This window comes from Parambassis ranga, chromosome 2 (genome assembly GCF_900634625.1).
Source record: "Parambassis ranga chromosome 2, fParRan2.1, whole genome shotgun sequence".
NCBI classification, from domain to species: Eukaryota; Metazoa; Chordata; class Actinopteri; family Ambassidae; genus Parambassis; species Parambassis ranga.
The window spans coordinates 17,740,523-17,754,491 of record NC_041023.1 but is presented as its reverse complement, the minus strand read 5'-3'; the positions used below and the strand labels follow the sequence as shown (position 1 = coordinate 17,754,491).

At 38.9% G+C, this 13,969-nt stretch overlaps 2 protein-coding genes across 3 annotated transcripts; one reads left to right on the top strand and one right to left on the bottom strand.

The window, feature by feature from the left end:
* Positions 1-794: 794 nt before the first annotated feature.
* umad1 (UBAP1-MVB12-associated (UMA) domain containing 1) lies at positions 795-10,221 on the bottom strand. Of its 2 annotated transcripts, none has more exons than XM_028399562.1 (4): positions 10,046-10,221; positions 9,568-9,656; positions 4,820-4,905; positions 795-1,586 (listed from the first exon to the last, which is right to left on the bottom strand). In XM_028399562.1, the coding sequence occupies exons 2-4, from the start codon at positions 9,647-9,649 to the stop codon at positions 1,317-1,319; spliced, it is 438 nt and encodes a 145-aa protein (XP_028255363.1). In that variant the 5' UTR covers positions 9,650-9,656; positions 10,046-10,221; the 3' UTR covers positions 795-1,316. The 2 variants fall into 2 exon arrangements, with proteins under 2 accessions (XP_028255363.1, XP_028255362.1); XM_028399561.1 differs by having other exon boundaries at positions 9,939-10,205.
* A 192-nt stretch (positions 10,222-10,413) lies between these two features.
* On the top strand, positions 10,414-12,367 carry rpa3 (replication protein A3). Its single transcript, XM_028399563.1, has 4 exons — positions 10,414-10,586; positions 10,706-10,780; positions 11,981-12,092; positions 12,184-12,367. The coding sequence occupies exons 1-4, from the start codon at positions 10,488-10,490 to the stop codon at positions 12,264-12,266; spliced, it is 369 nt and encodes a 122-aa protein (XP_028255364.1). The 5' UTR covers positions 10,414-10,487; the 3' UTR covers positions 12,267-12,367.
* Positions 12,368-13,969: the final 1,602 nt, after the last annotated feature.

Below are 13,969 nucleotides of genomic sequence, written 5' to 3'. Positions count from 1 at the left end.
AGACAATAATGCGCGTGCCACAGAGACAGGTGCGCGCATTTACGCACATGGCACAGAGACAGGTGCGCTCATTTACGCACATGGCACAATGACAGATGCGCGCATTTACGTACCTGGCACAACAGCATTAACAAGATTAATCAGATGACTGTTGACTACATCGACCATAATCAGATTTAATCCGACTATTGAATCTAAAGGTAATATGTAAACTCTCCTCATTACCTTAATAACAAGAAGTCATTTGTAGACTGTTACAAGTTAATTGCTTTTTTACATTTCACTTCTATACAATAATCAGTTACATGTTGATGTCATAATCAAAATTTTGTTTAGATCAAAACGTCACATTAACTGATTATTATTATGCCCATGTTATTGATAACAGCTCTCCCATGATTAGCCAATTTACTAAAATAAAGCTATCTTGCCAAATTATTACTTCTACATTAATCCAATAAATACATGTATGGCACAAAAGCATGATACGTGTCGTCCTCTAAACCTGTTGGGGCAGACTTGTCGGATAGAAGTGTGAAAGGTCGCCCAAGGTGAGGCTCTTTAATTAACTCATGCCAAACAGCAAATCCAATACCCAGTGAGGATCTTTAAAAGCTGGCAAGAAACAGTAAGCATGTTGGTAGAGTGAAGCATGGCATGGTGACATGTCTGAGTGCTTGATCTCATGAAGCCTAAACCTTGTTTACATGGTACGATATGATGATATTTTGACATCTTACTACCACAGAACCAAAATGATTTTAAATGACTGTAAGTGAGGATTGAACATTTCCTTTACGGTTAAACAGCACTCTTCAAATTTATTTGTAAAGTAAGTTGTCGTCCACAGTCCAACTAAAACACACACTTAACATCAGCACATAACTCAGGCAGTAGGATCTGTTGGAGATAAGGTTTTAGTGGGAGCTAATATATAAAAGGCACAGCAGGTTAAGGTTTCCAAATGACATGATGTCATGTACAAACATCAATAATACAAATACAGTTTCTTATAATATTCTGGGCAAAATTAATGACTAGGTACAAATGTAATTCTTTTTTATGAGCAAAACCTTTAAAGTCTGTATTTACAAAATAACTAAGAGATTACAGGAACATTGAACACACCACCAGTCAAGAAGAAGTCGATGAATAGGAAAGAAAAACCTTCATATTATTACAGTGTTTATCAGCAATAAATCATACACGCATAGAGTCAGGTAACATGAAAGATTTGATTAGTCCATATTGTGAGTTACTCCTGTACCCCAGAACCAGTTGAAGTCAGGTTCCCCCACTCGTGATAGTATTCAAATTTAAACAGATGATGCATTATGAAGCACAGACTTCTCTAAAGTAAAGTCATACTGAAAATTGGCTAAGTTATAGTTTATGTCCCGGGACAGCAGGACATCAGGGATGAGAGTAAATCCAGTCTGCATGGCTAGGACATGAGGAGCCAAAGTGAAGGGGATGTCGCCGAGGAGATCCGGAAGGGTCGAAGCAGATTCCGCTGCTGGTGGGCCCACTACCGGCTCCAAGTTAGGTGAAGCTGAAGCAACAGGCTGAGCTGGATAGGAGCACGACTGTAAGGAAAACAAGAGTATTACTTGTATATACATACACAGATTTAAATGCATAAATAAGAATTTAATCTAATAAATAATGGACTGGTGACCTCTCCAGGTTGTACCCCGCCCCTCACCCATAGTTAGCTAGGATAGTCTCCAGCCCCCTGTGACCCTGCACTGCAGGACGAGTGCAGGGACTGCAGGTTAATAGATAATAGATAGATGGATGGATGTTAGCCTATATTGATTCTTGAAAAACTCACCTAAACTCAATGGGCTGATCTTTCCACAAAACAAAATGGCTAAGTTGCAGCTAGCTGGTTAAGCTTGATTTTAGTATTCTCTTATTCTAGTAAGAAGCTTTAATTTGTCTGATATTTTCCCTTCAATCCACACTTGTTATGCGAAAGTGAAATCCCAATGTTAAAAATATCTGTAACAGTTGAAGCCTGTTTGGCAGGTATTTTCTTTCTGTTTCCTCTCTACAGGCTTGGCACACCTGGATTAGGCCAGTTTATCATGTTTATTTTGACATTGTGCAACATGTGACCTGTTGATTTAACAAACAGCTAACAGTACATGCTGCATTCTGTGAGGCCAAATTAATTTTTGTACCTGAATTAGCTGAAAGTTGCAATTGCTATTGGCCCATTTTGCAGACAAGCATTATCATCTTTATCACGGTTATTTTAGATTCAATACAGTGAGAGCAGTGCTTGGGGAAAAAACAAAATACCAAGTAGTGAAAACGTCAATGTTGCAAAAACCAAAAATACTTTTGGTATCTTGTTTTTTTGAGGAGAATGAACACACAAATGTAAGCCCATGTGCCTTTTTGATGTAACAAAGAGAACAACAATGCAAAAAGTGATTAGTTATTTTCTGTGTCCCTTCATGGGCCCACTAATACTTGAGTTAACTGTAGGTTAACCGGAGTAAACAGTAAGCAAGAGAGATATGATCTTCATAATGGTTTTCACTGAGTGCATCTGAGCCTTTAATTACATGCTAAAGCACAAAACACAGACAATGTGAAGCTAAATGCAGAGCTGTAACTGGTTAGTCCTCTGCAATTGGGACAGAGGTTTTCTTTGAGATCAGCAAGCAGGAAGAATGTTCTAACAATATCTTATTTACTGTTGTGCTTCTCTGGCAAAACCAAAAAGATCCCACACCTGGAACTGACTCCCACATATAGCAAAATCATAATACGATATTTTAGAAGAAAAAAAATAAAGCTTTCAGTAATTTTCAAACTGTATTCAGCTTACAATGTAAGCCACCAAGGAAAGCAGAAGGTGTGAAACATAACAGGTGTGAAGCTGTTCATTCCTGTTGTGCTTGTAGTGAAAATGGGAGACTTTGGAGTACAGTTTCCATGTTGCTGTTCGCTGCTTCTTGTTGCATCATGTGAATAAAACTGGAGGGATGAGGCTTACAACTGTTTGTGACATGTGGTCACTCTAGGATGCTTCATATGGACCAAATGTGTACGCCAACACAGACACAGTAGAGTATTTGTGCAACGAAAAAAAAAAATCGGAAGTTGCTTGGAATAATTTACTGACTACTCTAGCCAAGAAAACTGTGAGTAAGGGAAGATGGGAACGTGAAGGCTGGGTGCAGTCTGTAACCAAAATATATTGTCATGATATCTTATGACCAGGCAGGGTGGCAGGGTTCTGTTTTGCTGGAGGTAGACCAATTAAACAGGTAGATTTCTGGCCAGTATTTAATAATGGGTATTAGCAAACACCTGTGCATACACTGGTTGACATAAGGCTTGTCCCCAATGTGCATTCTGTTGTGGTTTGGTGTGTGGAAACCATGATTTTCCCTCCCCCAAACTTGACTGTCTTCTGCAATATTTGCAGCAATTGGGATGCTGTTCAATTGATGATTCATCAGAAAATTAAACTTTTCCACTGTCCATCCTTTATGCAAGCTGTGGGCTGTGGCAAATACAACACGCCTTTTTTGTTGTCTCATCTGTCATGCTGGTTTTCTAGCAGTAATTCTTCTATGGAGACCACTGTGTGAAAGAATTCGACTAAATGTTCTTGTGTATATGTGATTTTCTGGTGTCCCGGCCTTATATAGCTCTACTGCAGTTAAAAAAGGATTGGCCTTGGAGAGTCGAACCAACAAGCGGTGATCTCAAGCAGCTGTCTTACAGGGTCTTCCTGACCTGGGCTTGTCATCAACATCACCAGTTTCTTCAAATTTTTTTCGTATCCTTTTCACTTGCTTAGATACATTAAAGATTTCTGCCTTCTCAGCAGCAGACTTGGTCTTCAGGCTCTTGATGATCAGCAATTTATTCTGTGATTGAATCTTTGGCATGTTGTCAGATGTCTTTTGCACTTCATATGAAGGTCTAGTATTCTAGTGGTCCTTTTAAACACACCTGAGAATGTGTTCATTACATCATTTGTCACAGGTGAAGCTCTAACATGTGATTCAAGACTTTTGTCCATGCAAAAACACAGGTCATGGGCTTTACTAAGCTTCTAACATCATGGCACTTTTTGATGGTTTCATTTTGCACCCTGTTATTAATGTGAAGTCTATTGGCATTAAAATGAACCATTAATTATAACAAATAAGTGGTTAGAAATAATTAACAGATGAAGTTACTATGTGTGTATGGGACAAGACTTATGTCAGCCAGTGTATTAAGCCAATTAACAGGCGGGCGGATCTGCAGGCAGCCAATTGCTGTTGCCATGATGGCCCTATACTCTGGTTTCTTAGTTAAAAATATATTGCACTGCAGGGCCAATCAATGTTTTTTGTTATTTCTAAATTTCTAAAGATCTGTCATAGAAAACTGGTTTTGGTCCCTTGAAGGTTCAGCAGGCACAAATGAAGGCCTTGAGGAGGAAGAGGAGGAGGAACTTGCTGGAAAGACCAAATCTCCTAGCCTAGGTGTACTTGGGGATCTCACATGTTGAGGGAGGGATGTAAACTTTGCAGCAACAATTGCAGTAACCCACTTTGGGTCAGCTAGCAGCCACTCTCAGTATGCTTAGTCGAAGGGAGTGGTGTGTTTATTTGGCCATTGGATACAAATATCATCGCTATTTCTCTAACATGTCTTATGGTACTTCTAATTAGACACAAAATAATTAGCACTACCGTAGTATTGATCATAAAGCAAATGCACTGACATCAGATGGCCAGCAGTGCTAACGTGGACCTTATTATCCCCTGGTGAATGTACATAATGAAATGTCATCAAAGCTCACATTTGATGGCTGCACAATGACATTTGTTGAGGGCTGCGTGATGTTCATAGTCTGCATCTTCTTCCTCTGTTCTTCAAACGTCTCCCCTGCGAAGACAACCAGCAAAGAAATGAAGCTGTATCGATTAGCACTTACTGTAACAAGGTGTATATTGTGCTTAAAATCGATTTACAGTATTTTTCCCTTAGCGCAAACAAGGTCAGTGAGAGGGATTATCTGATCACATTCATGGATTACACAGCATTAGGACTAATGGGAATGAGCAAACACAATTTCACTGTATTAAGTATCCAGTGCTGAGCCTTATGCCTCCAAATCTGAGCAGCTCTATTTTGTTGTTGGTGATAAAGTCCAGTTGTTGTTGTTAAATTGCAGCCCTGCTAAATTCAAAATGTATATAACAAAACCATAGCTGCTGATTGGGCATATTGTTCATGCTGGTTTTATACAATAAACAATAAACTGTAAGGTGGAAATAAAATCTTCTGGAATGTCATTCATTCTCTGTCCCGACCTATTTTAAGGTGAAGCTGGGTGCCTGGCAGCAGACTGCTGCTGAGCCAATTAATTCGATCTCCCTCGTCAAGTGGCTGCCGCACTGAGCGAGAGGAGTCACTGGTGGGAGGGGGAGTGGAATGAAAAGGTAATGCTGTTATCTTTCTCTTCCTCTCCAGGGCCAAACTGACTTCAGAATGAAATCGTTCACACTGACGTCACACTGACTCTGATCTCAGCTCCATCTGTCTCCAAAGCAGCTCTCCTCCCAGTGGAGGAGGAGGAGGAGGTCCGGTCCCCCCTCTGGGAGTCAACAAGGCCCAAAACTCTGCTTGTGCGCGTCTTGATCGTATCTACAATCATATGATCCACAATCAGCTTTAATGATGTTTTTCACTATTTGCCTGCCATGTTTACTTTTGGTGATGTTATATAAGGTTTTTTTTTGCCTTAACAACTATTTACTTGCAGCAGGTGTACAGACCTCTATAAAGGCAGGCGTGCAATGAGGAATACATAAATAAATCTGAGCAGATCATGTTGGCGTAATAATAAATGCTAAACAGCAGTTACTTTTACTGAACTTATTGCAGCACAGGTTAGAGAGACATTGGAGGAGATGTGAAGGATCATTTTTAAGCAAGAAACACAGATGATGAAATCCTAAGATGACAGCAATGTGTCAATTTTTCTCCTCCGTCTGCGTCACAAGCAGTGTTTCATAGGTGATGGCAATATATTGCCAATTATTTCATATACGTCCACTCGGGAGTTGGTTAGTTTGCTTGATCCTGTTCTTTGTTGCAGATACCCAATCATCAAGGACCTTCACCTGATCAGTTGCACCTGATCATCTGATTAGGCTATAAGGAAGCCCTTCCTCCACTGTTCACTCTCTCTCTCTCAGCCAGCAGGAGCAGAGCCACATCACACCATATTGCTTAATTCCTTTAGTTCTGTTGTAGATTAATTTGTAAAAAATGTTTTTCCCCCACTTGCTGTTTGTCATGTTGCTACCCCCCTTGAAGCCAGGAGTAACAGTGTAGCATAGATTTGACACAGAAGCATTGCAGAGTGTTCCTGACTAATGACTAGTCCAATTGTATTGTGGGACCTAAATCACAAGTGTGTGTCTTTTAAAACTTTTGTCTAAAAATAGTGTGCCACCAAGGGGCTCAAGTTTTTTAGCCACATGAGACACTTGTATATCTTTCAGGTGAAGGGATTATGTTATGTTATTTTAATGAAATATATGTCATTGTGAAGGTTTGTAGATTGATAGGGAAGAGGTCACTTTTGTTTGTTTTTCAACTGATAACAGAGTGGGCAAATACAACAGTATAGCTTTACTTTTTCTAACACGTCACAAAGAGCCAAGACAGAACACAAAGGGCTTCTGGTGTCACGACAGAGACTGTCATCAGACGTCTGCCTTTGTCCTTATTTATGTCACCACATAACAATAACCTGAGACCAGAGATGCCTCCCTTTCATTGGGTTTTGTAAGATCCTCAAAAATGCTTTCAATACCTGTCCTGACACCATAGAGTTACTGTAACCATGACTAACTGAACCCAATGCCCTTTGTATCCTTTACTGTACGTGACGTGCATTTTAAGTCACTCAAACTACACAAGCATTTGGATTTAGAATTTCAAAATAAAAGCTCTCTGAAGTGTCATATTTTAACTTTTTTTCTATATTTTTTAGGAATCCCAAGAAAATGTCTGTTTTTTCTGCCACTTATTTTACTGTAGATTAATTACAACCCAACACTTAATATTACTTAATATTACTTAAAAATTTGACAGTACAAGGGGTCATTGCCATGGTTGAACTGACCAGCAGCTGCACCCGGCCAGGGCTTCCCACAGCCTCAGCCTGGTCTGGCCAGTTTGACACAATGAAGAGCCCTACATCTATTATTTATCCATAGCTAGTGACTACCAGCTAAGATTTGGCATCAGCTACCCAAAGCTACAGAAGTGAGGAAGAGAAAACTCCAGTTTAGTTATATATATATATATGGCCGATATTGGCAAAACGATTAATCGTGGCATTTAGCTGATAACGATTAATTGATGACTATTGTTTACATGTTTTTGACTCTAAATCGCCACATTGTTCTAAAATTATACTGACAAATCATCAGTCAAGTTACCTACTTCATTCTAACAGGTTAAGCTGGTAAGTAGTGATTAGGCACAAACCAGCCATGTTTGAAATACTTATTGATAACAGATGCACAAACTGCTTCAAAATAATAAAGAAGCAAACATTTAAAGTAACTTTGTCCTTCAAATGTTCACATCTTAAGGTCACAAAGCAGTGCATATCAACATTAAAATTAAACATGACAAATAAGTTCAGAAAAGTCACATCAGTGATTATTCAAGTTAAAAAAATGTGTCTGTGCAAATTAAACTATGACTGGAATATGTCTCACACTAGTGCATGTTTTCACTCATACTGTAGAACAGCAGCAGAAAAAACAAACAACCAAACTGGACAATTACACATTTAAATGTATGTCTGTGCAAATCAACCTGTTACATTCTTCCAGCACTTAGTTTGGTTGTAAGGAGCACAATGACTAAACGTATCGCGGATTCTCGGCTGAGTGGAATTCTTTCCAATATCTGCTGGAGGAGACTTCGTTGTTGTAATGTTTTCTTGCTGTGGAGTCTATAAATAAAGATCAGGGGGCAGCTTCTCCAGTTGGAGTTTATGCACGGCACTATATACTACAGCTGTAGCCGGCGTTGTGTCCTCATTGTGCTTTCTTCGGCTTTCTTCATAAACCGGCTTATGGTGACAGACGTTGAACCTCTGTTAGGAACATGCTGCTCCGCATCATTTAACTGAATACCACTGCCTTCCACCATTATTGTTATTTTGGGCTCACATGTGAGCGCTTGCGGGTGATGGTGAGAGGATGTCGCACACAAAAATGCGTCATCATGACGAGGAACTAATCGCCGTAATCGATAAGGCAAATATTAATCGGTGACAGTTTTTCTGATGATAAATTGCACACATACGATTTTGCACAAGCCTATAAGAGAACATGTCTGGAAAAGAAAGCGGAGAGTTTACACTGAACGTCTGTGGGCTCAGTTAGTTGCCTAATTCTGAAAGAAAAAAAGCCTGGCACTGACACTTGTCTTGCTCTGCCAAAAATAACATGCAGCTCCAGACCATCTGTGTCTGAGCTCCTCCAGCTCCTCCAATTAAATCCACTACAAGGATTAATAACAAACAATTCTGTTCAAAATAAAGTTTGATTGAAAATGAACTCTGATCCATGAGGATTTTATAGTTTGAGCAAAAGCAAATAAAGTGGCTGAGTCACAGCAATGTGGGAGGATGTACCGTACATTAGTGACACCAATAATGCAAACTTGTGAGGAAATAAACTCATCATGCTGTTACCACAGGGTTATTTGGGGTTATTCGACAGAGCCATAGGAAATTTGGATCATTTTTATCAACAGGGTTTTCATTTACACACAATATACATTTGTATTTATAAAAGTAAATAAATGCACAGATTTTAACACAGACCTATTTTCTTTTCTATATATGAAGATAATATGTCAGAAAACATAATATGTTTTTATGTTCAACAGCATAGCCTGACTGCCAAAGTGTGCCTGTAATAGTAGAGTCTTGGCATTATTATAAGAGAGATATCACATGACCAGAATATGGCCCTTGATGGCAGGTGTTATGTAGGTACCCTTAAGATCTCCCTTGAGAAGCATGGCATAATAAAAATACAAAGTAGGATCACAAGGTCAACAAAGAACTGGATTCACTCAGTAGATACACAGCTGTCACACACTGAGGAAATTGTGAAATGTTAGATGATCATGAGATTAGGAGCCAGGCTTCCTGTTCTAGGATTTCCTTTTGTGTTGAATAGAATAGAATAGAATAGAAGTGTTCACAAGTTATTATAATACTATTATTATTATTATTATTATTATAACTTGTGTATTATAAATGCACTCTTTTTCCCAAAGTCACTAGGCTACACTAGGCTTCAATTAATGTGTTGTATGCATCACTATTAAAAGTGACTTCCTAATGGAGTATGTGTTAGATACTGCAAAGAAGAATCAAGGGGAAATCCCACAAAGTTTTAACTTTCCATCCGTTTACTTTGCCCTTACTTTCATTAACAAGTATGTACAAACCATTTATGACGGAAACTTTTATATTTTCGCAAATCAAACAACTTAAATTCTTACCAATTATAACAAAGCCTCCATCCGCTTCCTTCTCTGATGTTGACTTCTTTGAGTCTTTACGGAGTCCAAGGAAACTAAACATGATTATTCTGTGTCAAAACAAAAACAAATAGTCTGGCTGTAATGAGTTTTAGAACAAGTTCGTTACTATTCAAAGTCAGCAGTATTGTCCTCAAATGGCGTGAGGCTTGCTGTCAAAGCTAACAACAAATTTAGCAGCTGTTGCTAGACGTGGAAAGAACAGCTGCGATAACCTGTTCCTATTTTATCCTAAGAAGACACTATTCATCTCTGGCCTTTGGTTGTCGCTTCAAGCGTCTTTCACTATCGATTCAACAGCATTTATTATTACGTGATAATAGCGTTCTTACTGTTGTGTCTTCTCACGTTCGGAATGCGGTCATAAATCAATTCATTGCTCCTCCTTGTTTTTTGTTTGTTGCAGTTCGCTTGTTTTAGGTCGGTGTGTAAATATTACCTTCGCTCGCCAACTGTACAACACTGAATTTAACCTAATTATTCTTCCGTCAGCGCCATATCCCTGTGCAATATCATCCGTGTTATTCTGTTGTGTTATGACGGGACGTCACTTGTCCCACCTCAGTGCGTGTCCGTGTACAAAACTAGTTATAACGCATATAGTTCTGTTTTCCGTTATCGTAGACGTCTGCCGGAACCCTTTATACGTTTTCCGGGGAAGAAGATGTTGTAGCACAGCGGATATGTCGTACTAAGCGTTGGAGCGTTCGTTTTGTTTAAAGCTTTTTGCCGCACAAACAAAACCTCGTGCTTTTCAATGACAGTGCAGTTACCCCGCCCGCGCGGACGAGCATGTGAACAGGAAACAAAAAACCCAAACATTTCCCGCGCTCTGTTGCATTGTACCCTGTTTAGTAACGCCATATCAGCAAACTATCAAGATGGCAGGTATTTTGGATGTCCCGAAACCAAGAATAAACTGCTCTATGCTGTCTCAGTATCTCAACAAAGCGGTCTGCTTTGTTGGGTGCGTTGAAAAGGTAAGCGTCGTGTGCAGTTAGCATGTATTACACTGTCGCTTTAGCAGTGTAAACATGGCCAATTATCATACACAGTGGATGTCAGTAACATGAAGCGTTGTCTTTGTGCTTTTTTACAGGTTCATCCGACTGGGAAAACGTTCAGTGTTTCAGACGGAGAAGGAAAAAGTGCGACAGTGGAGCTAAACGAACCTGTAAGTACAAACAGTGCATAGATTTAGCTTAGTTGAGCCTGTCTTAACAGATTTTCCAATCAGTAAAGCATTAATCATACGCATTTATGTGGCTGTTAAATTATTATGTGACTCCACTAAGATTGTAGTCAAACTAACTTAATGGGTGTTGATGCACTCTTTTGTACAAATGTCAACATTGTGCTTATATATACAAAATGTTTATATTTTCCACGACCCTCCATGTTTTGTATTCACTCAGCCATAAACATGACTGTTTATGTACAGTCTGATAGTAGTGATTATGAAGAGTTTACTCAGTGTCTTATGCCACTTTGACATCAGCCCTGCTTTATTTCCACCTATATCTAGTGCTCATAATCCTGTCCTCAGCTGCTACAGCATTGCAAAAGACAAGACAAACCTACATCAATATGATTTTACTCATTTTGCCACCATGTTGTTCCAAATGTCGAACATGTGCAACACTCAGTCCTCACACAAGATGGCAGTGCTGCAGTGGAAACAAAATCAGGGCTGACTTTAACAGCCCTGGCAGTGTTAGTGAACCCTGATCTTAGATTCACTCTGGCAGTCAAATTGCAAGACACACGACGTAGCTGCCTATTCTAGTGGCCTACTGTCCTTTTTCCACAGTTGTCCTTTTTCCAATATTCATCAGCGCTTTGGGCGCACTGCGGCGGTCCAAAGCAGGTATTCACCTGCTGCTAGAGGCAGCCATATCTACGGAAAAACTACTTACGCGTGATCTGAGTACTCGAGTAATCGCAAAAATAATCGGCGAGTATCAAAATACTTGTTTGTTGCAGCTCTAGTCTAATTTCATACCTGTGGCATTACTAGATATCATCATTAGTATAGCTCATCTCTTTGGCTGACATATAGGCTATTTCCCTGCCCATTATATGGAATCAAATGGTCTTACAGGCTATTCTAAGACACTAAGCATGCATATGTCCGTCTGCTTGTATATATACAATCACACTGCGATATGATTTGTTGTTCAACTAATTTACCATTTTTTTTGAACAGACAGTGAGAGCTGCTTCAATGCAAAATGAATTCATACTGCAGTCTATTTAATGTGCATGTGTGTTTAGGTTCTGATTTAACTCTGTCAAACTAGAAAAACCTCATCTTTTACTCATTACACATCATATTGCGTGTTTGTTGCACAAGATGATCCATTTGTTTTCCCAGCTTGAAGAAGAACTGAGTGGCATCGTGGAGGTCATCGGCATGGTGTCCAATAGAGGAGCGATAATGGCCACAACCTACAACATGCTACGAGATGAAAAGGGCATCCCCTTTGGTACGTCTCATTTTATTAAGAAATAAAACAGCTGTGTTTTATTCCTGCTTCCTCTGTGACTTACAGTCTGCTCTGTTTATCTGACCAATAGATATGGAACTGTACAACGAAGCCCTGAAGGTCATCCATGATTTCCCCCAGCACTACCCTTTTGAGGTCGCCGCAAGTGGATAAAGGTCACGTTCAAATTGATTGTGTCGATTGTGTTCAGTGTTTGTTTGCGTGTACTACAAGTTTGTACAAAGGTTTTGCAATAAAATAAGCGTTTCAATAAATGCATGTAGTAGAAGTGATTTTTAGACATGACAGGTCCTGTAGTGTAAAATTATGGCAACATGGATAGATATGGATGTCAAAACAGCAAATTTGTTGTTTTAACACAGGATTTGAAAAAAAAAAAACAATGCCAGTAAGTACTAGTGAATGTTTCGTGACTGTTTGTGAACCAGAATGGACAGCAGAGGGCAGTATAACCAGAGAAACAGCCCTAAAGCCTGCAGAGAAATGGGAGAAAAATGTCCTGCCCTTTAAATCAATGTAATGCTTTAATTAAATTATATATTGATTTACAACCTATTGCTGTACGGTATCAAGAAAAAACACGTTTTACATACCGAGAGTAATAAATGATGACTAGAACGTGCACTGATGGTTTATAGGAAACATGTCTGAGGTATTTTTATTGCAAATATTTGGACACACGGTTGAAATCATAGCTTAATAATTGCAATGTATTTTTTTAATGTTCTGTCTTTCATAATTCATAGCATGATTCCCAAAATGACGAGTATGATGTACAATTAGTAAGCACATTTATTGCAACTTTGAAGAAATGTACAACACACGTGTATGCATATAGCTCAGTCACTCTCGCTTCCATTACCAGCTTTGATTTTATTGATTGTCTTGAACAAATAAGCAGTGAACTAATCAGCTAGATTAAAATATAGATGAATAAAAAATTGCGCTCAGATGCTAAATATCAAAAAAGGGAGCATTTGAAAAACTCAGTGCAACACATTTACAATCTCCTCAGACTTGACCTTGTGTGTGTCCCTCTGTAGGTCAAAATCCAAAGATGTTTCATTTACTATCACATAAAAGATGATAGACCTTGGAGTTACACATTTTATGGCATTTTTTGTTTAGCCAAAAACAAACAACTGATTGGTGGTTGATTTGATTAAATTTTAAAGACTGTTATTTAAGAATTTGGGTGTATCCAGAGGTCTTTGCAAACAGAGGCTGAAAACTATTCAGGCCCTACATTTTGAAAAAGTATTAATATTACACTGTTAAAATAAACAGACCTCTCTTGACATCACAGTTTCACTGGTTGCCGCCATCTTGTCTTCCTAGCCAGCCACTGAGAGGATTTTTGGATACCCCAGCTTTCTTGATTTTTGACAGCAGCGCAAAATCTTCCTGGCCCATATGATTGGACGAATAAGAGCTATTAATTTAATAAATTTAATTATTGCATTTTTTCAGTTTTAAGAGACATGCTGGAAGTCTTTTTACATGAATTAAAAAAAGCAATGCTATGCTCCCAAAATGCTATGCACTACTCTTACACATTAACAATGTGCAAGGAATGTGTAAATAATGGATCTTTTGGTCCTCCTAATTCCTGGTGAATCCAAATACGGGCATGTAAACAGGAACCTTGTGATCTGAAAAAGCATTTTGGACATTTTAACATGGAGGTATATGGGGATCACTTTTTGAGACCCCGTCAAGTGGCCATTAGAATTAATTCACCACTTTCTCCTTGCTAACTGCTTTATCCTTAGGTATATACATTGATCTCTTGTGTGTTTTATTGCCTTTACAGGCACTCACAGATCCGTTTTCATAGCTTCATGTAAGGAATCGGT

Bases quoted from the DNA above. Each gene is read 5' to 3' on its own strand.
- umad1 (XM_028399562.1), bottom strand. From the start codon at position 9,649: ATGTTTAGTTTCCTTGGACTCCGTAAAGACTCAAAGAAGTCAACATCA. The intron at 4,906-9,567 runs GTAAGAATTTAA...TTGTCTTCGCAG, and splicing joins TGGAGGCTTTGTTATAATTG to GGGAGACGTTTGAAGAACAG. The intron at 1,587-4,819 runs GTGAGCTTTGAT...TTTTCCTTACAG, and splicing joins TCATTGTGCAGCCATCAAAT to TCGTGCTCCTATCCAGCTCA.
- rpa3 (XM_028399563.1), top strand. From the start codon at position 10,488: ATGGCAGGTATTTTGGATGTCCCGAAACCAAGAATAAACTGCTCTATG. The intron at 10,781-11,980 runs GTAAGTACAAAC...TTGTTTTCCCAG, and splicing joins CAGTGGAGCTAAACGAACCT to CTTGAAGAAGAACTGAGTGG. The intron at 12,093-12,183 runs GTACGTCTCATT...TCTGACCAATAG, and splicing joins TGAAAAGGGCATCCCCTTTG to ATATGGAACTGTACAACGAA.